This window comes from the organism of the source record quoted next, unplaced genomic scaffold (genome assembly GCF_019419815.1).
Source record: "Pyrus x bretschneideri cultivar Hongxiangsu unplaced genomic scaffold, Pyrus_bretschneideri_v1 Contig24, whole genome shotgun sequence".
In the NCBI taxonomy this organism is placed as follows: Eukaryota; Viridiplantae; Streptophyta; class Magnoliopsida; order Rosales; family Rosaceae; genus Pyrus; species Pyrus x bretschneideri.
In genome coordinates, this window is record NW_025999546.1 from 5,213,028 (window position 1) to 5,239,827 (window position 26,800).

General features: G+C 37.8%; 4 protein-coding genes and 1 pseudogene across 12 annotated transcripts in view; 3 read left to right on the top strand and 2 right to left on the bottom strand.

Moving 5' to 3' along the window:
• Nucleotides 1-3,198: 3,198 nt before the first annotated feature.
• Nucleotides 3,199-8,110, top strand: LOC103945921 (protein OBERON 4-like). The gene is made up of 2 exons (XM_048585961.1): nucleotides 3,199-6,649; nucleotides 7,330-8,110. The coding sequence occupies exons 1-2, from the start codon at nucleotides 3,472-3,474 to the stop codon at nucleotides 7,887-7,889; spliced, it is 3,738 nt and encodes a 1,245-aa protein (XP_048441918.1). The 5' UTR covers nucleotides 3,199-3,471; the 3' UTR covers nucleotides 7,890-8,110.
• Nucleotides 8,111-8,778: 668 nt separating this feature from the next.
• LOC103945918 (short-chain dehydrogenase/reductase 2b-like) overlaps nucleotides 8,779-26,800 on the top strand; it is a 28,327-nt gene continuing 10,305 nt past the window's right edge. The window contains exons 1-2 of one of the 2 annotated variants that reach the window (XM_048586183.1): nucleotides 8,779-9,067; nucleotides 9,165-9,272. The gene's annotated coding sequence lies outside the window, so the exon portion shown is untranslated. The other variant, XM_048586187.1, reaches the window with a different exon arrangement.
• On the top strand, nucleotides 9,406-11,511 carry LOC125478235. The gene is made up of 4 exons (XM_048586195.1): nucleotides 9,406-9,750; nucleotides 9,962-10,103; nucleotides 10,703-10,812; nucleotides 10,963-11,511. The coding sequence occupies exons 1-4, from the start codon at nucleotides 9,641-9,643 to the stop codon at nucleotides 11,027-11,029; spliced, it is 429 nt and encodes a 142-aa protein (XP_048442152.1). The 5' UTR covers nucleotides 9,406-9,640; the 3' UTR covers nucleotides 11,030-11,511.
• LOC108867148 (putative disease resistance protein RGA4) lies at nucleotides 12,471-16,601 on the bottom strand. Of its 8 annotated transcripts, none has more exons than XR_007259034.1 (4): nucleotides 16,201-16,601; nucleotides 12,913-15,895; nucleotides 12,754-12,802; nucleotides 12,471-12,667 (listed from the first exon to the last, which is right to left on the bottom strand). XR_007259034.1 is itself a non-coding variant. In XM_048586162.1 (4 exons), the coding sequence occupies exons 1-4, from the start codon at nucleotides 16,501-16,503 to the stop codon at nucleotides 12,665-12,667; spliced, it is 3,273 nt and encodes a 1,090-aa protein (XP_048442119.1). In that variant the 5' UTR covers nucleotides 16,504-16,601; the 3' UTR covers nucleotides 12,471-12,664. The 8 variants fall into 8 exon arrangements, 7 of the variants coding, with proteins under 7 accessions (XP_048442119.1, XP_048442120.1, XP_048442116.1 ...); XM_048586162.1 differs by having other exon boundaries at nucleotides 12,471-12,679; nucleotides 12,754-12,782; nucleotides 12,970-15,895; XM_048586163.1 differs by having other exon boundaries at nucleotides 12,754-12,782; nucleotides 12,970-15,895; nucleotides 16,201-16,600.
• On the bottom strand, nucleotides 22,250-24,999 carry LOC125478234 (annotated as a pseudogene).

The window sequence follows — 26,800 nt, forward strand, 5'->3', positions numbered from 1 at the left end:
TGGTTCTTCTTCCTCACCCTTCCCTTTCCCATTTCCCCTCAGAACTCCACCTAACTATTTTGATATGCATATTTATCAAAACAATGAGTTTCTCTATATTTGGTATCATCGGAATTTATGAATAACATCCCTTATCGAAGTTTTCTCTTTTTTAAGAGAGGTAATTTGTGTTGATTCGTAAGAATAACTAAATGGTACATAAATTGAATGATTTTTTTTTCTTCAAATGAATGTCTGGATCATTTTAAGAAAGTAAGAGTGAAAAAGAAATGTTAATCTTTTCTTCCATTGTTTGATTCATAAGAATAACTAAATGGTATCTAAATCGAAGAGGTTTTTTTTTTTTTTTTTTTTTTTTTTTTTTGGAAATGAATGTCTCGGTCATTTTAAGAAAATAAGAGTGAAAAAGAAATGTTAATCTTTTCTTCCATCACACCTGCTAACATCCGCCGAATGTTGTATGTGGTCAGTATCCTAGTGAAGAAAGTATTAAGTTTCTACAATACATGTTCCGTGTTCGAAACTCTTTATCTCTTAAATTGTCATAGTTTCGAACTCTCCCGCTCATTCAAATAATAATAAAATAAAATAAAAATGCCTGTCTGGAGCAGTACGCACCCCTTTCTGCTTCGTGCATTCAAACGCACTTCGCCCATCTCCAACCGAAGGGTCTAGAGGGCCAGAGGGCCGAAAATAGCCCGAAAACCGTCTCAAACCGAGGGCGAGGCCAGAGGGCTGTGGAATCTGAGAGGGCCCCATGGAATTGGAGAGGGTTGGAGGGTTGGAGGGCTGGCTGCAACCAGCCAACCCAGGGTTGGCTAGAAAAATCAGCTTTCCTGTCAGTTATAACCGACAGGAATGCTTAAGAAAAAATTCAAATGTAACAGCTAGTTGACGTCAGCTAGCCGTTGCATTTGAATATATTTTTTTTTACAGTTCTATTATTATTTTTTATTTACAAAATTTTTCCTATAACTTCTATTTTTCATATTTTTTTTAAATTCTATTTTTTTCCTATAACTTTTATTTTACAAAATTTGTTTCATATTTTTTTTTAAATTCCATTTTTTCCTATAACTTCTATTTCACAAAATTTATTTTATTTTATTTTAAATTCTATTTTTATCCTATAACTTCTATTTCACAAAATTTGTTTCATATTTTTTTTTAAATTATATTTTTTTTCCTATAACTTCCTAAGCCGTTATACAACATTAAATTAAATTAAATAACATGAAGCAACATTAAATAACATTAACCAACATACAAATTATACAACATAAAACAAAAACATTTAACAACATTTTAAAAAACATTTAACAATATAAAACTTAAACGCCTACTCCACGCTTCTTTTGGCCTAAAGATGTGCAACAAGATCCTGTTGTAGGTACTACCAGTTCTTGAATTGAAAGGCAAATTAGGGCCATCGTATATTTTTGCACGAGCCCTTCTTGACCTATTTGGATCTTCTTAGTTGTAATCGGAATTTCCATCAATATACCCATCTCGCTCATCCTCCACTATCATATTATGTAATATGATGCAAGACATCATGATGGAGTCCAAACTTTCTCGACTCCACCTTCTTACCCGTTCACTAATGATCTTCCACCGTGCTTGTAGAATACCGAAAGCTCTCTCAACATCTTTCCGGTATGCCTCTTGGTGTAAGGTAAACAATTTTTTTGCGTCATTCATAGGGTTTGGAATTGCTTGGACAAGTGTTGCCGACTTTGGGTAGATGCCATCTGCCAAGTAATACCCCATATTGTATTGACGATTGTTGATGTAGTAGTCAAGTTAAGGTGTTTTACCTTCCGTCAAGTTATTGAAGAGGGGTGAACGCCCAATAACTGTAATGTCATTTTGGGATCCAGGGACTCCAAAGAAAGCATGCCAGATCCATGTGTCATATAAGGCAACCGCCTCTAACACAACAATTGGCTTTCTCAACCTTCCGCTAAAACCTCATTGCCATTCGGTGGGACAGTTCTTCCAATCCTAATGCATGCAGTCTAATGACCCTATCATGCCTAGAAACCCACAGTCTTCAGCTTTGCGAATGAATCGATTCAGATCTTCTTGATTTGGCTCTCGGAGGTACTCGTCTTTGTAAATCTGAACAATTGTGTCACAGAATTATTCAAAAGTATCAAGGCATGTAGACTCAAACATACCATGGGTTTTATCCATCGAATCAGCTAGGGAGCCATACACCATCATTCGGAGTGCAACAGTAACCTTCTGATTAGATGAGAAACCAGGGCGCCCTGCTTTGTCTCGCTTCTATCGAAAGTATGGATTGACCTGCTGGACATCACGAAGTAAACACTCGAAAACATGACGCTTCATCCGGAAACGACATATGAAATCCTCTTTTGTGTACACCGAGTTGGGGTTGAAGTAATTATTCATCATATTGGCATGTGACATCACTCTGTTTCATGGTTTGTAAGAGCGACCATCAATAGAGCCACCTCATTGAGGTTGTTCCTCAGTTGGCTGACACACCATGGCCGCAGCCATGACTGCTGCTTTGTTTTGTTTGTTGCATCTTACTTGTATTTCTTCATCAGACTCCTTATCTTCTCGTCTCATTTGTGCCCATTTTCCTTCCAATTTGGAATTGGATGAGGACCCCCAACCGGAATCCGAAGACGATCCAAAGTTGGAATTCATTGCAAACTTGAATTAAAATAGATTGAATTCAAAGTTGTGTGAATTATAACCCAATATCCACCCTATTTATAGCAAAAGAAAAATTCAAATCCAACGGCTAGCTGACGTCATGCTGACATCACTTAGTCGTTGGATTTGAATTTAAGTTGTAGTTTTTAAATAATAAATTATGTTTGACCCTATGACCATTTGATCCTTAGTTGGAGACGGTTTTTTGTGATAAGGTTAAAATGAGCCATCTGACCCTCGGTTGGAGACGAAGGCAAATATGATCATGTACTGTTCATTAAAATATTATATATTTTGGAAAATCTTGAAGGGTCAGAGGGCTAAAATGAGTCATCTAGCCAGCCCTCAGTTGAAGATGACCCGCCAACAAAGTGACTCACTTTTTAGTTTCCAAAAAAAAAAAAAAAAAAAAAAAAAGAGGACTCACTCTTAAATGCTTTTCCACGCACTTTGCGTATCCAACTCATTCTCTCTCTCCTCATTCTCGCTCTTTCTCTCTCCTCATCAGTTGTTAAAACTGCGTTGACTCAAGGACACCACTGTCCTTCCAATTTTACCCCTTCTTCTCTCCCCGAACCTTCCTCTCCGCCGGCTATCCCCTTTCTCTTTCTCTCTGCAACCCCGGCTCACATTTCAACCAGCTTCCGTGGCAATCCCCGTAAATTCGACCTCCTTTATGGCCAAAAGCCCTCACCCCCTTCAGCTCAAATACAACGTCGTAGCCGGTAGCTCTTCAATTTGTACTCTATTTATTTATTTAATTTATAATTTGGGGGAGAAATGAAGAGGCTGAGATCCAGCGACGATCTCGATTCCTTCGGGAAGGATCCGAATCCGAATCCTAACCCAAACTCCAGCTCCAACCCCAGCCGGACCTCCTCCAACTCGCACCGGAGCTTCTACTATAAGCCAGATACTGTGCGGAAGGGTTTGCTCTCTTCGGCCTCCTCGGCTTCTTCTCTGGTGCCGGCTCGCTCCTACGACGATCGGGAACAGGCCGGTTTTGGCGGAGGGTCCAGAACTGTCCGGAAGAGGCCGGGGCAAGAGTTCGACGGTTTCGACCGGAGGAAGGGGACCGATCGATACAATAGAGATGGAGGAGGGTACGATCGTAATTTGATGCACCGGTCCGAGAGCTTCTCCGCGTCGAGGAGGTCGCCGGCGGATTTTCCGAAAGGGTTTCGATCGGAGCGGGACAGGTCGAGGCGCGAAGGCAGCGGGAGCGGAGCGTTGTCGTGGCGGAGGTTTGGGAAGGAGTTCGAGGAGAGAGGAGGAGGGAAGGGGTTGAGGGACGTGAGGTCGCCGACGTGGTCGAGTTTGAGGGATTCAGGGAGCGAGCAGTCTAGGGTTAGGTCTCCGGTGAGGAGGTTGAGGGATGGGAAGGAGTCGAAATCGGAGTCGAAGTCCAAGTCGCCCACTTGGTCTAAGGACTCCGTGGGGAGTGAGCAGTCGAAGAGTGTTGAGGTGAGGAAGAGGGAGGTGGAGGCGGAGGAGGTTCAGGGTGAGCAGCCAAAGAATGTTGAGTTTAGGAAGAAGGAGACGGAGGAGGCTCCGGTTGAGCAGCCAAAGAGTGTTGAGGTTAGGAAGAGGGAGACGGAGGAGGTTCAGGCTGATAAGGGGAGTAGGACTAGTAGTGAAATAGAGGAGGGTGAGCTTGCGCCGGAAGCTGGAGCTGGTGTTGGAGGTGGAGGTGAAGGTGAGCCCCAATTGGGTCCTGAAGGTGGAGCTGAAACAGGAGAAACACGGATTCGAAGTGAGACTTCAGATAGGGATACAGATAGGGTTGAGGAGAAAGGTGAGTCTCTGGATAAACAAGAGGCTAGGGAGGAGAAGGGTGAGTCCTCGGATAAACAAGAGGTGAAAGATGTGAGTAACGAGAGTGTGTGTGAAAGGAAGGATGAGGAGGAGAAGAAAGATGATGACTTGCCAAATGGTGATAACGATATGATTGATAAAAGCGGGAATGTGGAAGCTCGTGAAGATGAGGATGATGAAAAAGGGAGTGTGAGGGAAGGTGATGAAGAAGTGGTCGAGATTCCGATGGAATTGGAAGATGAACCAAAGCAAGATAAGGGAATTGACCTTGAATTGAAGGCGGAGGATGATGATGATGAAATGACAGAGTCAGACAAGGTAGTAACAGAGGATGAGGAGGATAATGAAGTGGTTAAGCTAGATACGCTGAATATGAGGCAGAATTTTAAGGATAAAGGTAAAAGCGTCGCTGTGACACCAACTGATATGGTAGATTCAGCAGAAGATGGTCAGTGGACTGCTAGAGAATCCAGAGAGCTGTTAACTGGCATGGAAAATGATATAGAAGGACCCAGCACTAGGGGTTTCGAGTTGTTTTCAAGCTCTCCTGTTAGGAGACAGGAGAAAGCTGATCAATCTGGTTCCATTATGAAGGATGAAAAGCTGGCACTTGAGCCGCTTGATCTTTCTCTTAGCTTGCCTAATGTTTTGTTACCCGTTGGTGGTGCAGCTCCTGGTTCTCCTGACCAAGCAATGAGTGTTCAGTCTCTAAGTAATACTTTTCGTACTAACTCTGATGGATTTACTCAATCAGTATCCTTTTCAGGCTCTCAGTCGTTTTATCACAACCCTAGCTGTTCGCTAACCACCCAGAATTCGATGGACTTTGAACAGTCGGTTAAAAGTCGTCCGCTTTTCCAGGGAATCGATTGGCAGGCACTGGCTCAGAGTGAGGCTAAGGGTAAAGAAGTTCCTTCGCAGGCACTTGTTCAGAATGATGCTAAGAGCAAAGAAATCCCTTTGTATCAAAGAATCTTGATGAATGGAAACGGGTCTCATCAACAACAGTCTCAAGCATCGCAAGGCATTCCAAATGGTCAATCGGTCCAAGGGCAACAACATCGTAGGCATACTGAAGGAAGCTCTGAAGTGGCGAATGGAATGGAAAGGCAGCTGAGCTTCAATAAACAGTTGTCAGGAGGACAGACAAGGAACCATGAGGATGTTAGATCACCTTCGAATAGCGTTGGATCTCATGAAATGGGATCGAACTATAGTTTTGACAGAAAACGACTATTGAGAGAGAAAAATAGTGGTAGTTTATATAGGACTAGCAGTCAGAAGGAACACAAGAAGTTTCTCATTGGTGGAGCTGACTTTGTGGAGACAATCATTGCCAGGATAGTCTCCGATCCCATACATGTAATGGCTAGAAAGTTTCATGAGATGACAGGACAATCGGCTTCATGTGTGAAGGAGACCATTCGCGATATGATGTTAAATATGGATAAGCGCATGCAACTGTTTGCATTTCAGAAGGCACTGCAGAGCAGGTCTGATATAACCATGGAGATGCTACTAAAAGCTCATCGTGCGCAACTGGAAATCTTGGTTGCTCTGAAGACTGGTCTACCGAATTATCTCCTGCAAGAGAATGGTGCATCATCTTCTGATTTGGCTGAAATTTTTCTGAACTCAAGATGCAGAAATCCTTCTTGTTGGAGTCCTGTGCCTGTGGATGAATGTGATTGCAAGGTTTGTTCGCCAAAGACTGGTTTTTGCAGTGCGTGTATGTGTCTTGTGTGCTCAAAGTTTGACATGGCCTCAAATACATGTAGTTGGATTGGGTGTGATGTTTGTCTCCATTGGTGCCACGCGGATTGCGCATTGCGGGAATCTTATATTAGAAATGGACGCAGTGCTACTGGATCTCAAGGGACGACTGAGATGCAGTTTCATTGTGTTGCCTGTGATCATCCTTCTGAGATATTTGGGTTCGTGAAGGAGGTTTTTCAGAATTTCGCAAAGGATTGGACAATTGAAAATCTTGCTAGGGAACTTGAATACGTTAAGAGAATATTTGTTGTCAGCAAGGACGTGAGAGGGAGACGACTTTATGAAATTGCTGATCAATCACTGGCAAGATTGGTAAACAAGTCTAACCTTCCGGAGGTGTACAATTATGTCATGGCTTTTCTTTTGGGTAAGTTCTTTGTTTTATCAGAAAGAATTTATTGTTTCGTTCTTACAATACGTTTCGGGGTTATAATCTGCATGCATTGTCATATTATCATTGTTTTGGATCATGCTTTTTTCTGAAAAAAAATAAAATTATCTGGAATACAAATTTACAGATGCTTCCTTTCTCCATGGTTTAGAAGATATCGATGTTACTTGGAGGTTTTGATACTTGTGAATTGCTGTAAATAAAAGTTTTATAAATTATGTTCTTTGTTTTGACATGAATGGAATCCCTTTGATATATTGAAGCTACTTGAAGCCTTTTGTTTTTATATTGAAGATGCAAAATAAAAATCTTTCGGAGGAAGAATTCTTCTTTCTGCTTGAACAATTACAACTGATGGTTTCTGTAGTACATACATTATGTGCTTGGCTTGCTTGAAGCTTCGCGTTTCTTAGGATTATGGGTTTTGGGATTCAGTTTGATGCCTGGCCTAAATACATCCGTATCAATGTCTCTGAACTGCTTTTTTGTGCTTATGTGAGAATATTATGACATAGCAGGAGTATAAAATCCCGAAGCAGAAAACTCATGCCTTTATTGAGTCTCAAAGTTGTGCCTTTTTGTTCTGCGTTGTAATACTGTGCTTAGTTAATTGGAAACTGCACTGTTTTTAAGTAAGTCCTCCACTTTTGTTTCAGATGCTGACAGTTCCAAGCTAGGCAAAACAGCCATTTTATCGGGGAAGGATCAAAGTAAAGTGAACAATGGGATTGCTGGGCCAAGCCAGGAACCCCCATGGCTGAAATCAATATACACAGAAAAGGTCCCTCAGTTGGAAACTGCAGCTGACACTCATCCTAGCTTTAACTACGATCAGCATGAGAAACACATTATGGACAGAGAGTTGCACACAAGTGCCCAAAAAGAACCTCTTTTCGATGAGCTGGAGAGCATTGTGAGGATCAAGCAGGCTGAGGCAAAATTGTTTCAAACACGAGCAGATGATGCAAGAAGGGAAGCTGAGGGGCTGAAACGCATAGCAATGGCAAAGGATGAAAAAATTGAAGAAGAATTTAGGAGCAGGATAGCAAAGTTGCGCTTAGTCGAGGCAGAAGAAATGCACAGCAAGAAACTTGAAGAAGTACAAGCTCTAGACCGAGCTCATCGTGAATACTCCAATATGAAGATGAGAATGCAAGCCGATATAAAGGATCTTTTGTTAAAAATGGAAGCAACGAAGCGGAACCTTTCTTTGTGATTGGCAAACGAAGAGGAGTCCCTGTAAGAGTTTTCGATGTGGCAAGTAACCGTAACCGTAACCGTACCTCGTGTGCTGATTGTTTTATGTTGTACTTTTCAATGTAGTGGTTTTATAGCTCCAATTAGGGTATTTTTCATGGTAGTTTCTGTTGTATTTGTTTATTGAACCACTAACCAGAATCTGTACAAAGAGACTGCCTCATTTCTTTTATAATGTTATAAGGGCTGGCTTGGCATTGCGGTGCTTTGAAAAAAAAACTGCTTCTGCTGTGTTGTGAGAATAAGTAGATGTGAAATAAAGTAGCAGAGTATTGGGTAAATATTTTTGTAAAAGTGCTTTTGAAAAAGAAAAAAAAAACAGTATTATAATGTTTGGTAAATTTTTATGTAAAACAGATGTGAAAAAAAGCTGGTTTTTCAAAGTTGGGTTTTGCAGCTATTTGTTTTTGGCTTTTTTCCATCCAAAATTGTGAAAAAAAAGCTGAAGCTGAATGTTTACCAAACACAAAAACAGTTTCCAACTTCTTTTGATACCAGTTTTTTTTTCAGAATCACTTCAGTACTAAATCAGACATCTATTTATGATTTTTGGAACCAAGTCCGTTTTCTCATTCTGTGCTCTTTTTTGTTCGCTTATTCTTTTTTGATCCGTCCAATTCAATATTTCAAAAGAGCGGGAATCACTTTCAACATAAAATATACGTTCAGAAACTAAAAACGTCATGTCGCTGCTTTGTGTTTTTAATCTCCTGTCTGGCTTCTTGTGATCCTTTGGAGTGTGCTCGACTCGTAGCATTTATTACCATTTCCTTATTCTAAAGAAGGAGAAGGGGTTGGGGTTTCAAAAAAAAAAAAAAAAAAAAAAAAAAAAAGAAGGAGAAGGGGTTGCATACCAAACGACAGGGTTTTGGGGTTGCTTTCTGCGTTTGTGCCTGGTGCCCACGTGTCGATCATCGTGGGATGCTCCGCTTCGACTACGCATCGCCTTCTGCTTCTTCACCGCTTCTTCCCCTCTCCCTCCTCGCCTCATCTGCTAAACGACGACCTTTTGGACGACATCCTCTCGCACCTACCCGCCTTATCCTTCGCGTCAGCGGCATGCGTTAGCAAATCCTGGAACCAAATCTGCAGCCGAATCCTTCCTCGCCTCTACCCTCTCTCCACCCCTCGCCTAAGGTTTGGTTTAGAGTCTAGACCCCTGTTTGGTTTCCGAGAAAATCACAAGCTCCAATTTTCTCGCACATTTTCTCAATTTTTGTGTTGGAATTGATAGGTTGCGGTGAAGGAGGTTATCGAGAAGGTTCTGGCTGGGTCGATACGGCCTCATTTCGTTGTGGCTAATATTGGAAGTGGGTTTGGATTATATGACATTTCCAAGTTTGTATGTGTTCTTGCTCATATAAACCCCTTATTCTTTATTAATATTTCTGAGCACGGTGAGATTTTTGAATGATTTTTTTTTTGGGGGGTGGGGGGGGGGGGGGGGAGAGGAGTGGGGGGGGGGGTGGTGGGGGTGTTTTGTGGGTTTTAGATATTTTTCTGTGAAGGCATTGATTTTTGTATTATTTTTTATTGTTTGGTTATTAATTTGGGTATTTGAGCAGTTGGATGCTCGGAGCTAGAACCTTTTCTGCCCATTCCTTTAAGGCAGTCCGGCCTAGCCATATTCCAGTCAGGATCTTTTAAACAGCATCCTCTGGCAATTCAAATGAAATCCCCTCACCCATTACCTTTGAGAATCTTTTTCTGATGGATTTTGTGATGTTTTGCCGAATAGGGTTGAAATGCATTGGCTTGAACACAACGATATCATCAACAGTATCCAGTAATTCCCGGGGATCAAAGTCTAATAGCAATAGGTGCATTAATTATCAAACCCTAGTTTTAACTGTTTGGATCATTTCGGATTTGGGGTTTTTTTTTTTTAATTGCGTTGTTTCTACTTGCTGTATATTGACTGATGGGTTTCGGAGTATTTTTTGTTTTGTTGACTGGATTTCACCATGCCGGATTGGTTTTGTGTGCTACGATTGGTGTGGCTTATGTTATTGTTGATGGTTTGGTTAACAGGGTTTTCATTCCTTTTCAAATTTGTTTCGACACACACTTCTCGAAGTTGCAGTATGCTATGGTGATGCAGAATCTATTCGGTGATCAATCTGAAGAGGAAGAGGTCGATTCTGAGCACGAGTCCAACCCCCATCCCAATTCTGTATGATCCTCTAATTTCAAGTTTCCTTTCTATTCATATTCCAAAAGCATTTTTGGGAGTGATTAAGGTTTCAAATTTTGCTTTAATCTTAGCTGAAAGGAAGATATAGGTTGTGGTTTTGTTAATGGCGGTGGATGATTTGGATGAAAGTATGTATCTTGGGGATTTTTTTGCTTGCAGTTGTTTAGGCCTGGACTGAAGAAGTTTTGTGGAATGAGATTCTTATGAGTAGTCAATTTTAGTGGGATTGTTGTTTCAAGTTGGATAACGAATGATGCATTTTCCTATTCGGTCTGTCCTTTGATGTAGTAAATCTAGAATTTTGTGAATTGTTCATTATTGAGAATGAAGTGCCACAAATTGAAGACGAATAAAAAAAAATAATTTGCACATCTTCTGATTAGAAATATAGAATTGGTTTTAAGTTATTTTCTTGACTGTTTGGTTCTGATGTGCTTTACCGATAAATCAAGGGTTTGCAAGATATTTTTTTGTGCTTTTACTCCTTTAAATGGTGGGTGTTATCATTCTCTCTTTTTTCATATATGTCTTGCCATTGGCTGGAGATGTGGGTGATCCTGCTACCCTGTCCGCCGCAGCACAGGGCTGTAACAAGATTATATATTGTGCTATTGCACGCTCTACTATCAGCAGAGACCTCTACAGAGTTGATCAAAGAGGGGTCTACAATCTTACCAAAGCATTTCATGTGTGATCCTTATTGCCATATCCTTGAAATACTCCTTTTTGACATTTAGTAATCTGTTTCAGTGTTGATGTCTTTTAAGTTCATGGGTTGGTTCAATGTTGGATTTGAATTTTATTGCTTATGTGAAGCTTTTGACTGTTTGCATTGTAGGACTATAAGAAGAAAATGGCTCAATTATGAGCAGGAAAGAGTAGCAAGAGCAAACTTACAATTGTAAAGTTCAAGACTCCGGAGTCAGTGGATGGATGGGAAGTTCGTCAGGGGACTTACTTTCAGGATGTGGTTGCTTCTAAGGATGATGGAGGAATGGATGCCAAGTTCGAATTCACTTTCACCGGAGATGCTGTTCTCTCCGGTAAGAGAAAGACTAAATTGGGGTTTTGAGGTTCTAAATGGAAACCAACTATTATTCCTTTTACTCTATTTCTTGCTGCATTGTAGGATATGTTTTCGCCAGACGAGGGTACTAAGCTAAAAGCAGCTTCCCAAAAACACATTCATGGTATTTTTCTTATTATTAATTACAGATAGTATTTCTATGTTTTCCCTCCTTGTTTTAGAGATAATAAACTGTTATTAAGCTGTTTTCGTAGTGATTAGAACTTCCTTTAGAACTAATGAATCAAGTCATAGTGAGATAAGCTAATCGAAACAGCACAAATATGAATGAAAACAGGTTCTGCTCTCTTAAGGTTTCAATTTTTTTTGAAGTTTGGAGGCTTATGTCAATCTATAACAATTGTTCTAAGCTGTCAAGTTCCCAAAATGTCTAAGGAGATATCATGTTTAACGAGTCACGAATTGTGATGAATCCAAATGCTTTTATGAGTGCAACCATGCCATATTTTGTTTTTGCAGAGGTTGTAATAGTTTTCCTTTGACTGATCTGTTAATAAGTTTGTTTTTGTAGATGCCAAAGAACTGCATGGAAGATTTCTATGTGAATGTCAAGGTCCGTACTTTTCCCTTTTTAGTTATTGGCAATACAAGCATCTTCAGCTTTTTAAAAATAAACCTATAACATATTATAAGTATGAACTGGTGTGGGTTAATAATGAACTTAGATGTGCGGGATAGAATATGGAAAAGAACACTACATATTAGTAAATTTTTTGAATAAAACTTAAGAAAACAATATATTATGATTGCAGATTAAGAAAACTTAAGAGACCAGTTCAATTGGGTAGATGAATAAAAGGAAAGAAAAGAAAATTATTAGAAAACATTCGGTATGTTTGAAGAATTTGTTTTTACTAAGGAAATCAAGGAAAAGAAAACAAAGAAACTAACTAGGAGTTCTCTGAGTTGTTTATAGAGACGGGACAGAAAAAACAACAAATATTTTTGTTTTTGTAATGGCTGTCATGAATTTCCTTTTGACTAAACATAACATAATTACTTTATTTGCTTTACTGAGAATGTAGCGTTTTTTTTATTAGTTTCGGGTTTTGGAGCAGATTTTTGTGTCCCGAGCCATATCCAAAGTTGATTTTGGACTTTCTTCGATCTTAGAATATTTGGTTACTTTAGTGCATTGACAATTAATAGACGTATTTTTTTTTATTATCATTGTTTGTGTATAATTATGCAACTTGTATGTTATAATGTGACAAAGGTGATTTTGCTTCCAATACATCAACAAATATTAAAAAGAAATATTTAATGAGGGCTGGAACCCAGTCGAAGCTGGGGGGCTAGGCCCTCACGCCCGTATTATATTATTTAAAGAAAAAACATACAACGAGGGGACATAGTACTTAAAACCCCGACGATCAAAAGTAAAATCATATACAACCATTTCAAGCAATCAACATGGCCCTTACATATTGAATCCAAAAGGTTGACGCCCCATTCACTGCATATAAGATTATATAATTGAAAAGAAGGAAATTAAAGAGAAATTAAAAAAAAAATTGAATTTAGTGGGTAATGAATGCATACCAAAATCATTGATCCACATGGTATGCCATCTGGAAAGAAAAATAAAATGCTGATGATGATGAATGAAGAATAAAAATAAGAGACGAGATTGGCATTTTAATAATTCGTAGCTTATACTGAATTAGGCAAGTGTAAATTTAAACAAGTTAGAAAACGCACCTTAAGATTCATCAATTTCAATGGATTGGATGTGAGCAATCTTAAACCAGTCCTCACCTGTTTCTTTCTTGCATCTTTCGCTTAACATGGGGCACTGCCAAATTTTCAATCTATTTAAACAGGGGAGTCCACGAATCCCTTCTGGCAGTGATGCCAAATTAGAGCAACAAATAATTTGAAGATGCTGCAGTGACGTGAGATTGCTTATTTCTTCTGGCAGTGATGCCAAATTAGAGCAACAAATAATTTCAAGATGTTGCAGTGACGTGAGATTGCTTATTTCTTCTGGCAGTGATGCCAAATTAGAGCAATAAATAATTTCAAGATGCTGCAGTGACGTGAGATTGCTTATTTCTTCTAGCAGTGATGCCAAATCCGCACTTCCCTCTAGTCTGAGATGTGTTAATTTGGAGAGATGAGGGGAAGAAGAAGAGGCAGAAACATCAACATCAACACCAACATCAACACCAACATCATGTGTAATATTAGATGCCCCTCTAAAAAACAAGAAATCAACAACCTTCCAGCTGCTCGTAAGTTTTATTCTCTCCACATTTGGATACAGAGGCATGGAAGTTAGATTAGGACAATTAGAGATATCCAATGTAGAAAGACGAGGAAAAGAAGGCAACGACAGATTTTCCGTTGATGAAGAAGAAGAAGCACTGTTATGAGTGTGGGCCCTCCACCATCCCTTCAGAACAGGGCAATATCCTATCTTGAGTGTCTCCAGGGAGGGAAAGAATGAGATCCTCATCATCTCATCACTCATACTATTACTGCTCTCATTCTCTGATATGTACTCCAACTTGTCGAACCCAACCAATGTAAGAGACTTAAGGGAAGGCAAATGATCCAAGGGCGGAAGATGTTGGCATCTCTTACACCACCATAATTCGAGATTAACAATATTTATGAGAGAAGAAAACCAACTCGGAAACCTCACACCACCATAATAGCACCACACTTTCAACTGCTTTAGATTAGAATGGGGTTGCAATACTTCCATTGACTTTATAATATCCTCCTCATCAACCGCGCTTATATCTTCTCCGTATTTCCAATTTAATCGCAACTTATCAAGGTGTTTGTCCTTGAGAGGTGTACCAACATTTGATTCTGACACCACATGCCTCAAATTGTCAATGGCTAACTCTCCCCTTAATTCCTTAAGGGTACCCAGCTCAGCAAGACCAGCACTACCGCCCCTCCCCAAACAATTGCTTTTGCTCAAAACAAATCTATTCAATGTACGAACACCTTTCAATTCACCAATTCCACGTGGCATTCCAGTCACTTTCCAACAGCCTTCCAAGATGAGATGCCTTAAGTTGATCATTTTTTTAATGTCTCTAGGCAATTCCACAAGACTTTCACACCAACTGAGATCTAGTGTTTCCAAATTCGAAAGTCCAACTATCCAATCTGGAAGTCTCTCCATGGGATTCTCACTAAGATCAAGATATCTCAAATGTTTCATTTTTCTAAGACAATTAGGTAATGTTGTAATTCCTAATGTATTGAGACTCAACATACGCAATAACTTAAAATTTGAAACAATTGTAGTATAAAATGCATTACGTGAGGAACTTTGGTGATCAACCCAAGCTTGTTGCCGAAGAAAAAGAAAGGTTCGTATCTTGCTTGCTTTTAGCAAGGATGTTGGCACTTCCCATTTCGACAAATCAATATCAAAATTGAAAGATACATGACAAAGCTTTCCATGAAAATTCTTTTGGTTTGACTCAACTACAGTGCTTCTAACCCCCGACACAGAGATTGCAAGTTCATTCATGAGATCATGCATTTTACAACTTTCTATTATACCAAACTCATTTGTTTTTTCTTCTTGAAAAAACGATCTGCACAACAATTCCCTGTAATATTCAAATGCAACATCCTCCAAACACTCGTTTTCGTCGCATGACTCAATGAACCCTTGTGCCACCCAAAGTCTAATCAATCTTGGTACAGAGATATCATAATCAGGTGGGAACAAGCTACAATAAGCAAAACAATGCTTCAAATGTGATGGGAGCACATCATAACTTAGTTTGAGTGTTGGTAAAATATCATCTTCTTTTTGACTTATTTTTGAAAGTTTCCTTTCTTTGAAATTAAACCATTCTATTTCATGATGTTTGTTGCGCAACATCCCACCTATCGTCCTTATAGCGAGTGGAACTCCCTGACATTTTCTTACAACCTCCATCCCAACTGCCTTAATTGTTGAATTCTCTGGTTCTTTTCCATCTTGAAAAGTCATTTTCTTAAATAAGGACCAGCTTTGCACTTCATTCAAACCCCTTAAGGGGTACTGTTTAGTTGTGTGTGATGTCATCGCAACGGTTTTAGTACGAGTGGTTATTAATATTCTACTACCTTCTCCACCACCCCTTAACAAGTCCATCAAGCTAAACCACTTATGTGGATCCTCATTCCACACATCATCCAACACAAGTAGGTATTTCTTCCCATCTACTTTTTTTCTAAGATCAATTTGCAGCTGATCCATATCAAGCTGGTCCACCTTATCACGCTGCTTCTTATCAAGCTCGTCAGCTTTTAGGATTTTCTTGGCCAATATATCCAACTCAAATATATTAGAGACACATATCCATATTTTCAACTCAAAATGCTTTTGAATCACCTCATCATTGAATATGAGTTGGGCAAGGGCACTTTTCCCCAATCCTCCAATTCCAACTATGGAAATGGTTGACACATTCTCGGTTGAGATGGGATACAACAAAAGTTGGATAATTGCCATTTTATCTTCATCTCTCCCTATAATATTTTCCTTAGGGACAAATGAGTGAGTGACCCTCTCTCTCAATATAAATCTTGTATCTTCACGATTATTGTTTAAGTCATTGGGTCTACGGGATGCAACCTCACTAAGCCTCTTGTTAATATCTTTTATCTTATGACTCATCTCTAACCCAAAAACAAGTTGATTTGAGCTAGAAAAGAAAAGGCGCACCTGTAAGAGTTTGAGTAGAAACAATCATTATTTCGATAGAACTGTATTAATAAGTTAATAGAGTTTTGTAACGGTAAGTTATATGAAACATTCAAAACAATAATGTAGGAGACTTGTTGCAGTTAAATATGAGTTATTCAGAGACCTATTGTACTCCTAATAGGTGATTATCAATAGGCTTACGTGACTTTAAAATTGCTCTACGAGGTGCAACCTTTAGAATCCTCTTGTTAATATCTTTTATCTAATGATTCATCTTTCACCATAAAGCAGGATGATTTGAGCTAAAAAAAAAAGAGGCATACCTTTGACAGCTTAGTATTGTCACGCATCACTTGTCTCTTCTGAACTTGAGTATTAAACTCATCCAGCACGTCATCGGCTTCATAAACTGCATCTTCTACGCTTTGGAGCCACAACTTGACTTCATTGTTGTAGGCTTGCTTTTGCTCAGCATCAAGAAGAACATCTTGGAATCCAGCAACGGTCTCCTTGAGCTTGTTGAGCTCATCTTGGACACCCCAAATCGATCCAATCTTTTGGAAAGCACAGTTTCCAAGCCTTACAATGATCCGTTCTGCAATGTTGAAGAGAACTCCTTCCGCCATTTCTTGTATTCAGGACAAGCAAAACACATGCAAGTGAAGTGAATTAAAGTAGAAACTTGTAAACGAGAATAGGGTTTTGCGTAGTGAACGATGGCTCGTCTTTACATATACCATTCCACTTTAATTAAAGAATAACTTGAATGATTAACACACTCATTCCCATTCCACTTTAATTAAACAATAACTTGAATGGTTAACAGACTCATTCCCATTCCACTTTAATTAAAGAATAACTTTTAATTAAAGAATAACTTGAATGGTTAACACATTATATCCCTTTTCCACAAGTTCTGAATGGTTAACATATTCTATCCCTTTTCCACAAGTTACGGCAAAAACAGATTTTGTTCGACTAGGGAAGTTGAAAATTGGGGTCCATTTGAAAGAGGAAATTTCAACCTCAATCCAATATTTTTATGATTTCACATAATATGGCATGCTTATTTATGGAAGGGGATCATCTCCTGATCTCTTCTACCAAATCCTTCCCATCAATCGATCTGGACCCTTAAAATTTGATCTAACGGCTAAAGTTATTATAACTTTTAAAATGAGCTCATGTTTTTAGCTGTTGGATCAAACTTCAAGGGTTCAGATTAGTTGATGGGTAGGATTTGGTGAAGGGGATCCCTTATTTATGATTCTTCAATTTCATGCGCCTACTAAAACATGATATGCTTTATTTATAGAGAATTAAATGGAGCCCATGCATTATGCGCGTGTAAATATAAAAATTTTAAAAGGAAATGTATAGAAAAGAGAAAAAGTAGGTTTTTTAATTTATGTTTAAATTAGAAATGCTACAATGATATGTTGGCGATGTTTGAAAAAAAAAAAAACATCAAAACTTACTTTGTATGAAATTACATTATTGCCCCAGATTCCTAATCAACGTTAGAGAACCAGACATTATAGATTATTCTCCTAGTCTTTTCGATTTCTCTAACAATATGGTAAGCTCATTGGATCCATCTCATCCTCAAAACTGAAAAAAAAAAAAAGAAAAAAAAGAGTTTCGTCTTCTTTGTCTGCATTTCCGACTTCCTCTCTGCCTTTTTCTTCCCCCTTTTTCTTCGCCCCCCCCCCCCCCCCAAAAAAAAAAAAAAAAAAAGCCAAAACACTTGAAGATTTTATTTTGCTGTAGAATACCAAATTGTCTTTTGATTGACAAAGAGCATTTTGTTAGCCAGTAGTTTAGGTAAGAATAGGAACAATTCCACGACCTCACTACTAGTCTAATAGTTCTTCTTAATTAACTCAATATTTTAGCAAAATTTCAAATCCTTATGTTTAAATCACTCCATCCACATAGACCCCTAATTTGTTAACAAAGAAACAATATTCTCCGGCCAAAGATAAACTAATGAAACAAGAAGCACTTCAAAGAAACAAATTGACCCGTTTTACACACCATCTAAAAGATTATGGTGGTGACAGAAAATTCACAATCGAAAACTCAGTAAGCAAAGCGAAAATGAGATAAAATTCTTGTTAATAGCTTAGAACAGTTCAATACTTTAATTTGATCACCGTATCCTTATTCCCGGATAAAACTATTGGCATCTAAACTCTTTCATGAGACGTAAATGAGTGAATCTTCAGGGTCGCATTTCATAGTCTTGTTTATTAGCAAGTTCAATACACGAATTTCCTCATTTATCATACAATTCAAGAGCTTAAGATCTTTGACTACTCAGCTTTATGCCCTTCGTGCCTAAAGAGACGATAGAACAATGACAACAGCCAGTGCCAAAAGATATCAACAAAACTATACTATATTTTCAAACACCAGCTTCCCCTCCCTCCACCACACAAACTATATTATATTTTCATTTCTCAAAAATTATTATCAAACTATTAAACTTCAGAACCAATGGAGAAGGAATCTAATTCCGTTTTTCCTCAAAAAATATCACTACTAGTCTAATAGTTCTTCTTAATTAACTCAATATTGTTGTAAAAATTCAAATCCTTGTTTAAATCACTCTATCCAGATAGACCCCTAATTTGTTAAAAAAGAAACAATATTCTCCGGCCAAAGATAAACTAAAGAAACAAGAAGCACTTCAAAGAAACAAATTGACCCATTTTACATACCATCTAAAAGATTATGGTGGTTACAGAAAATTCACAACCGAAAACTCAATAAGCAAAGCGAAAATGAGATAAAACTCTTGTTAACAGCTTAGAACAGTTCAATACTTTAATTTGATCACCGTATCTTTGTGCCCGGATAAAACTATTGGCATCTAAACTCCCTCCCGAGATGTAAATGAGTGAACCTTCAGGGTTACATTTTCATAGTCTTGCTTATTAGCAAGTTCAACATACGAATTTCCTCATTTATCATGCAATTCAAGAGCGTAAGATCTTTGACTACTCAGCTTTATGCCTTTCGCACCTGAAGAGACGATAGAACAATGACAACAGCCAGTGCCAAAAGATGATCAACCAATTATCCCGTTTGGGTTTAGGTTCTGGGGTTGGTCCGAAAATTCCCTTGTAGATTTCTTTTTGTTTCTGATAAACAACCTTGTCGTGTTCAGCAAGCAGACGTAACTCTCTTGCAATAGCTGTGTCTTTACATATGCCATTCCCCTTTAATTAAAGAATAACTCGAATGATTAACACACTCATTCCCATTCCACTTTAATTAAAGAATAACTTGAATGGTTAACACATTATATCCCTTTTCCACAAGTTCTGAATGGTTAACATATTATATCCCTTTTCCACAAGTTAAGGCAAAAACAAATTTTGTTCGACTAGGGAAGTAGAAAATTGGGGTCCATTTGAAAGAGGAAATTTCAAACCTCAATCCAATATTTTTATGATTTCACATAATATGGCATGCTTATTTATGGAAGAGGATCATTTCCTGATCTCTTCTACCAAATCCTCCCCATCAATCGATCTGGATCCTTAAAATTTGATCAAACGGCTGAAGTTATTGTAATTTTTAAAGTTGGCTCATGTTTTTAGCTGTTGGATCAAATTTCAAGGGTTCGGATTAGTTGATTGGTAGGATTTGGTGAAGAGGATCCCTTATTTATGATTCTTCAATTTCATGCGCCTACTAAAACATGGTATGCTTTATTTCTGGAGAATTAAATGGAGCCCATGCATTATGCGCGTGTCAATATAAAAATTTTAAAAGGAAAATGTATAGAAAGAGAAAAAGTGAGTTTTTTTATTTATTTTTCAATTAGAAATGCTATAATGATAGGTAGGCGAGATTTGAAAAAAAAAACATCAAATTAAAGAATAACTTGACATTAGAGAACCAGACATTATAGATTATTCTCATAGTCTTTTCGATTTCTCTAATAATATGGTATGCTCATTCCCATTCCACTTTAATTAAAGAATAACTTGAATGGTTAACAGACTCATTCCCATTCCACTTTAATTAAAGAATAACTTTTAATTAAAGAATAACTTTTAATTAAAGAATAACTTGAATGGTTAACACATTATATCCCTTTTCCACAAGTTCTGAATGGTTAACATATCCTATCCCTTTTCCACAAGTTACGGCAAAAACAAATTTTGTTCGACTAGGGAAGTAGAAAATTGGGGTCCATTTGAAAGAGGAAATTTCAAACCTCAATCCAATATTTTTATGATTTCACATAATATGGCATGCTTATTTATGGAAGAGGATCATTTCCTGATCTCTTCTACCAAATCCTCCCCATCAATCGATCTGGACCCTTAAAATTTGATCAAACGGCTAAAGTTATTGTAACTTTTAAAGTGGGCTCATGTTTTTAGCGGTTGAATCAAATTTCAAGGGTTCGAATTAGTTGATTGGTAGGATTTGGTGAAGGGGATCCCTTATTTATGATTCTTCAATTTCATGCGCCTACTAAAACATGGTATGCTTTATTTCTGGAGAATTAAATGGAGCCCATGCATTATGCACGTGGCAATATAAAAATTTTAAAAGGAAAATGTATAGAAAAGAGAAAAAGTGGGTTTTTTTAATTTATTTTTAAATTAGAAATGCTATAATGATATGTAGGCGAGATTTGAAAAAAAAAACATCAAAACTTACTTTGTATGAAATTACATTATTGCCCCAGATTCCTAATCAACATTAGAGAACCTGACATTATAGATTATTCTCATAGTCTTTTCGATTTCTCTAATAATATGGTAAGCTCATTCCCATTCCACTTTAATTAAAGAATAACTTGAATGGTTAACAGACTCATTCCCATTCCACTTTAATTAAAGAATAACTTTTAATTAAAGAATAACTTGAATGGTTAACACATTATATCCCTTTTCCACAAGTTCTGAATGGTTAACATATTCTATCCCTTTTCCACAAGTTACGGCAAAAACAAACTTTGTTCGACTAGGGAAGTAGAAAATTGGGGTCCATTTGAAAGAGGAAATTTCAAACCTCAATCCAATATTTTTATGATTTCACATAATATGGCATGCTTATTTATGGAAGGGGATCATCTCCTAATCTCTTCTACCAAATCCTTCCCATCAATCGATCTGGATCCTTAAAATTTGATCTAACGGCTAAAGTTATTATAACTTTTAAAATGGACTCATGTTTTTAGCTGTTGAATCAAATTTCAAGGGTTCAGATTAGTTGATGGGTAGGATTTGGTGAAGGGGATCCCTTATTTATGATTCTTCAATTTCATGCGCCTACTAAAACATGATATGCTTTATTTATAGAGAATTAAATGGAGCCCATGCATTATGCGCGTGTAAATATAAAAATTTTAAAAGGAAAATGTATAGAGAAGAGAGAAAGTGGGTTTTTTTAATTTATTTTTAAATTAGAAATGCTATGATGATATGCAGACGAGGTTTGAAAAAAAAAAAAAAACATCAAAACTTACTTTGTAGGCGAGGTTTGAAATTACATTATTGCCCCAGATTCCTAATCAACATTAGAGAACCAGACATTATAGATTATTCTCCTAGTCTTTTCGATTTCTCTAATAATATGGTAAGCTCATTGGATCCATCTCATCCTCAAAACTGAAAAAAAAAAAGAAAAGAGTTTCATCTTCTTTGTCTGCATTTCCGACTTCCTCTCCACCTTTTTCATCTCATCCTCAAAATTGACCCGTTTTACACACCATCTAAAATATTATGGTGGTGACAGAAAATTCACAATCGAAAACTCAGTAAGTAAAGCGAAAATGAGATAAAATTCTTGTTAATAGCTTAGAACAGTTCAATACTTTAATTTGATCACCGTATCCTTATTCCCGGATAAAACTATTAGCATCTAAACTCTTTCATGAGACGTAAATGAGTGAATCTTCAGGGTCGCATTTCATAGTCTTGTTTATTAGCAAGTTCAATACACGAATTTCCTCATTTATCATACAATTCAAGAGCTTAAGATCTTTGACTACTCAGCTTTATGCCCTTCGTGCCTAAAGAGACGATAGAACAATGACAACAGCCAGTGCCAAAAGATATCAACAAAACTATACTATATTTTCAAACACCAGCTTCCCCTCCCTCCACCACACAAACTATATTATATTTTCATTTTTCAAAAATTATTATTAAACTATTAAACTTCAGAACCAATGGAGAAGGAATCTAATTCCGTTTTTCCTCAAAAATATCACTACTAGTCTAATAGTTCTTCTTAATTAACTCAATATTGTTGTAAAAATTCAAATCCTTGTTTAAATCACTCTATCCACATAGACCCCTAATTTGTTAAAAAAGAAACAATACTCTCCGGCCAAAGATAAACTAAAGAAACAAGAAGCACTTCAAAGAAACAAATTGACCCGTTTTACACACCATCTAAAAGATTATAGTGGTTACAGAAAATTCACAACCGAAAACTCAATAAGCAAAGCGAAAATGAGATAAAACTCTTGTTAATAGCTTAGAACAGTTCAATACTTTAATTTGATCACCGTATCTTTGTGCCCGGATAAAACTATTGGCATCTAAACTCCCTCCCGAGATGTAAATGAGTGAACCTTCAGGGTTACATTTCATAGTCTTGCTTTTTAGCAAGTTCAACATACGAATTTCCTCATTTATCATGCACTTCAAGAGCTTAAAATCTTTGACTACTCAGCTTTATGCCTTTCGCACCTGAAGAGACGATAGAACAATGACAACAGCCAGTGCCAAAAGATGATCAACCAATTATCCCGTTTGGGTTTAGGTTCTGGGGTTGGTCCGAAAATTCCCTTGTAGATTTCTTTTTGTTTCTGATAAACAACCTTGTCGTGTTCAGCAAGCAGACGTAACTCTCTTGCAATAGCTTTGTCTTGAGGTGCAAATTTGCATGCCTCTAGAAAGTCTTCCCGCGCAACATCTGTCTGCCCAAGCTCTGCTCTGGCTTTTCCTCGCCTAAATTCCGCTTTGACGTTTAGTTTGAACAGCATGATGAAGCATGCACAGTAACATACCAAAGAGATCATAAGAGTCGCATAGGACCTAAAATTCGACTATTAACTGAAGAATTGTGCCCTTGAGCCTGGAAATTTTCACGGGTCCATACTAAGAACATTTTCATTTTCTACGGCAATCCAAAATGGCAGGTTAAAGTGAATGAATATTGAAACTTTTGGGATGCAGTTATGCTCACAAATAAACCTACAAACCCTAGCACAATCGCTGAACACACAAAATTAGATGACTTTCTTGTGATAGCATTACACTTACATTACTGCATTGTCCAATGGCTTCTTCATAACGCTTGCGCTTTATAAAAGACGCTGCCATGTTAAGGTGGCATGGATTTTTAACAGCCAAAGCCATGTCCCTGTAGTTCCCAAACAACTGGAACATGAAGTTGTCACCCATATACGCTATAGCCTGAGAAAACCCACTAGAATCTTGTCAGAGAGGAAATTCAAAAAAGAGACTGGACTACTCAAAAGCTCATCAGCCATAAATAAACTATGTAAGCATTACAAGCGCGTAACCATTTCATACCATTGCATTGCCTCCTCTAGTTTTTCCTCTTTAAATAAAGCATTTCCATCCATCTTTCTCCTATCTGCTGCTCCAATCCTTTCCTCCACAGTCATGTCACTACGAGCTTTCCCCTATGAAAGGCAAAACCCACAAAAATGCATGTTACTATATTACCGAAGCAAATCCCTGGAAAAGAGATTCTGAAACTTCAATTGGTAACTACTTGGGAAGACATTTGAAAGCAAGTGAGCAACTTATTTCTTTGGTTTCATCAAATCCAATAAACTCAACTTCATATGATATATCTTCCAATGGTGGAACATCCGGAAAAGAAAAGCTCCTTTCTTTCCCATACCCCAATTCCCACCCTACATGTAATAGGGCATGCTCTCCAGATTTCATGCTGGACACCCCAACAGCCAAGCTAGTCATTTCATTGTTCTCTGTTGCAGTAACAAAAATACACTACTAAGAAGAAGTCCATTCCATTGAATACCCCTAGATAATGCTTAAATGCTTATGGACCCAAATAATCTGGAATGACAAGTAATTACGAATTACAGAGAATAAAAGCAATAAAGAAATCACAAACTAATTGCAGGCTGAACAAGGAACATGCCCGGACTCGTTTGCATATACTTTGTATATATAAAAAGTAACAGACTAATCGGCAGGGCTAATACCTTTTCCTAAAATAATTTCAAGTGGTCGTTGTTCTTCCCATGTGTCCTCAAACTTGTGTCCCGTGCTCTCAGTCCATTCCCTGTAAGCTACTATCACACATATGCCAATCACTCAATGATTGAAAAAACCAGAGTAAAAATTCACTGCAAGACATTTCTACATGTATCTTAGGCATCCCTTTTATAAACTTTAATGCGTGCACATTTAATTCTCCTATATACATACACAACTTTGTGAACGTGGATGTTGTGTGTCTGTTTGCAAGCCACAAGCTCATTCATGTCTTACTCCCATCCCATACTAACAAACACATGCACACATGTACACAGCACAGCACTACCAAAAAGGAAACCACTTGACACTTACAGAAGCATGTTGAATACTTGGATGGTATTTGACCATGACCTTCCTTAATGATTTGATTTGTGACTGAAGTATTTCCACCTTAGAATCAACTTTAGGGGGGCCATTAGCATCTTGTGAAGGTTCCCCACGAACGAAGGTACCATCATCAGTTACTGTTTCATTTTCACCAACTTGACCTACAAACAAGATGAAAAGACGAGTAGTAGTCTATATTAATATATGATTGATAGAAGAATTGTTCTTGAAGAAAACATCTCCATGTATTCATTTAGTCCAACTAAATCACTCGAAACCCCGCTTATCAGGTTAATATGACATTTAATTGAAGCTGAAAACCTACTACGAGTCTAAGATTTGACATATATTTGCTTTTACAGAAACCGAGTGTAGCTGAAAGATTTGAGTAAGCGTAAAAAGTGTGACTTAATACTTGAACAGGAAATTAAAGCCAAAAATATGAATAAACATACCAAGCAGTTGACTTTCCTGCTCTGCCTGCTCCCGAACATCCTCCATTACTTCAAGCTTCTGTAATCCAATGGATCTTCTCAAAATTCTACAAATACCCAAATCAAAGACGCAAAGTTTAATGCAATAGCTTTCGAATTCCAAAACAAGAAGGGTTTCGTTTTCTTTGGAATTTTCTCGGGAAACAAACAAAAAACGGAAAGTAGAAAAGGAAAGGGGTGTGCGAGTGTTGGAAATGTGCCCTAAAACCAATCATATGATGATACTTTACGGACATTTCAAACTAATGTAGTTCATTTCAAACTAATGTAGTTTAAATGTAAAGGGCAAAGATTATTGTTTGAGCCGTCTAATATAAATGTTATATGCTTAAACGATAAGTCCAAGGAATATGTGATTGGAAGAATGCGATCTAAAGAAGTTAGATTCATGAGACCATTCTTTCGTTGACACATCCTAAACGTTCCTGATCATAGGATTGTCAATTGGGCATTGACAGTCCGTTAAGATCAGTACGTGCTATGTCTTCTCTCAGGGAGAGTGACTAGTCTCGAGTCATTGGTGTGTGTGACATCAAGACAAGTACGTAGGTGCTCAATAGAGAATGAGTTCACTGAACACGATCAACGAAGAGTTCTCATATTCATGTCACATGAGAACTCATGGTTGGGATAATGCAAATTAGTCTTTTGACCTGAGGCATCACAGTTGTCTTGTGGTTAGGTCCTTAATCTTTGATTATGTCAAAGTCACTCTATCAGGGTGTCCACGGCATCGTTGGGGTTAAGCCACTTAGCCATGGAGGCAAGTGAATGCGCAACAAGGGATCTCTAACCTTCAAACTGTTTGAGGGAGAATACTCTATGATATGATTTAGAATCTCTGGCCAGAGTATGAATGAGATGTTGGAATGCGTTCCAGATCACATTCAAGGTAATCATATAAGTACAAGATTCACATTGGATAGTAGACATGAATAAACTATCAAACCAAACAATGTGGTCAAGAGTATTGTATTAGAGAAAGACCGTATTGCATTTGTAATCCTAAACTGAATAGGTTCTCCACCTCTTCTGATTAGCTTGGGTAACCATGATATGCTGCTAGGTGTCACTCATGGTTTGTGGAAGCCCTAAAAGTGTATTATCACTAACGGGAGAATTGAAAGTAAGTTTCAATTCACAATCGATTTGAAAGAGTTTGAATCGCCCACTGCCTCGCTAAAAGGAACCTAATGGATCGTACACCGTGTAAGGTAAAGATTGAAGATTCAACGGAGATGAGTAAGAATAATTAAATGGTTTAATTATTTATGGCAAGGATTAATTAATATGATTATTAATCAAACGAATAAGTTCGTTAAAAGACCTCGGGTTAGTTTTGGGCCGCAAGGTCCAATGGAATTTGAATGTCAAGCCCATTAACTCAAGTTGTATGACAACTTGAATAAAACAAAGGGCTTGAAAGCCCAATAAACCTATAGGCTAGCCATGTGTAAAAGAATATGGCTTTTGGTCCATTAGGTCACTTATTTGAAGGGACTATATAAAGGACTTTATAGCCTAAAATTTACTAAGGGTTATTTTTGGGGAAAGGATGAGAACACAAGCTCTCCTTTCTCTCAAAAATTTTGGCCAATCTAGAGGGGAATAGCTAGCAATCTTACTTCCTCTAGGTCACTCATTTCTTCTACAATATACCTTGGTGTGGAGACTTAGAGGTTCTCAATTTTGGGAACTTGGAGAAACCTTTTCATCCATCCAAATCCATGGATCCAAGATGCAAGGAATGAAGGCCCTCTCTTTGGGTGATTAGCCTTTGCTTATGCAAAGAGGAATCTACAAAGGTA

Excerpts from the sequence above, each read along its gene's own strand:
- LOC125478235 (XM_048586195.1), top strand. The coding sequence starts at position 9,641 with ATGGATTTTGTGATGTTTTGCCGAATAGGGTTGAAATGCATTGGCTTG. Across the intron at positions 9,751-9,961 it reads TCAAAGTCTAATAGCAATAG|GGTTTTCATTCCTTTTCAAA; the intron begins GTGCATTAATTA and ends TTTGGTTAACAG. Across the intron at positions 10,104-10,702 it reads CCAACCCCCATCCCAATTCT|CACAGGGCTGTAACAAGATT; the intron begins GTATGATCCTCT and ends TGTCCGCCGCAG.
- LOC103945921 (XM_048585961.1), top strand. The coding sequence starts at position 3,472 with ATGAAGAGGCTGAGATCCAGCGACGATCTCGATTCCTTCGGGAAGGAT. Across the intron at positions 6,650-7,329 it reads TGTCATGGCTTTTCTTTTGG|ATGCTGACAGTTCCAAGCTA; the intron begins GTAAGTTCTTTG and ends CTTTTGTTTCAG.
- LOC108867148 (XM_048586157.1), bottom strand. The coding sequence starts at position 16,503 with ATGGCGGAAGGAGTTCTCTTCAACATTGCAGAACGGATCATTGTAAGG. Across the intron at positions 15,896-16,200 it reads ACAATACTAAGCTGTCAAAG|GTGCGCCTTTTCTTTTCTAG; the intron begins GTATGCCTCTTT and ends AAACTCTTACAG. Across the intron at positions 12,783-12,969 it reads AAGATGCAAGAAAGAAACAG|ATGGCATACCATGTGGATCA; the intron begins GTGAGGACTGGT and ends TTTTCTTTCCAG.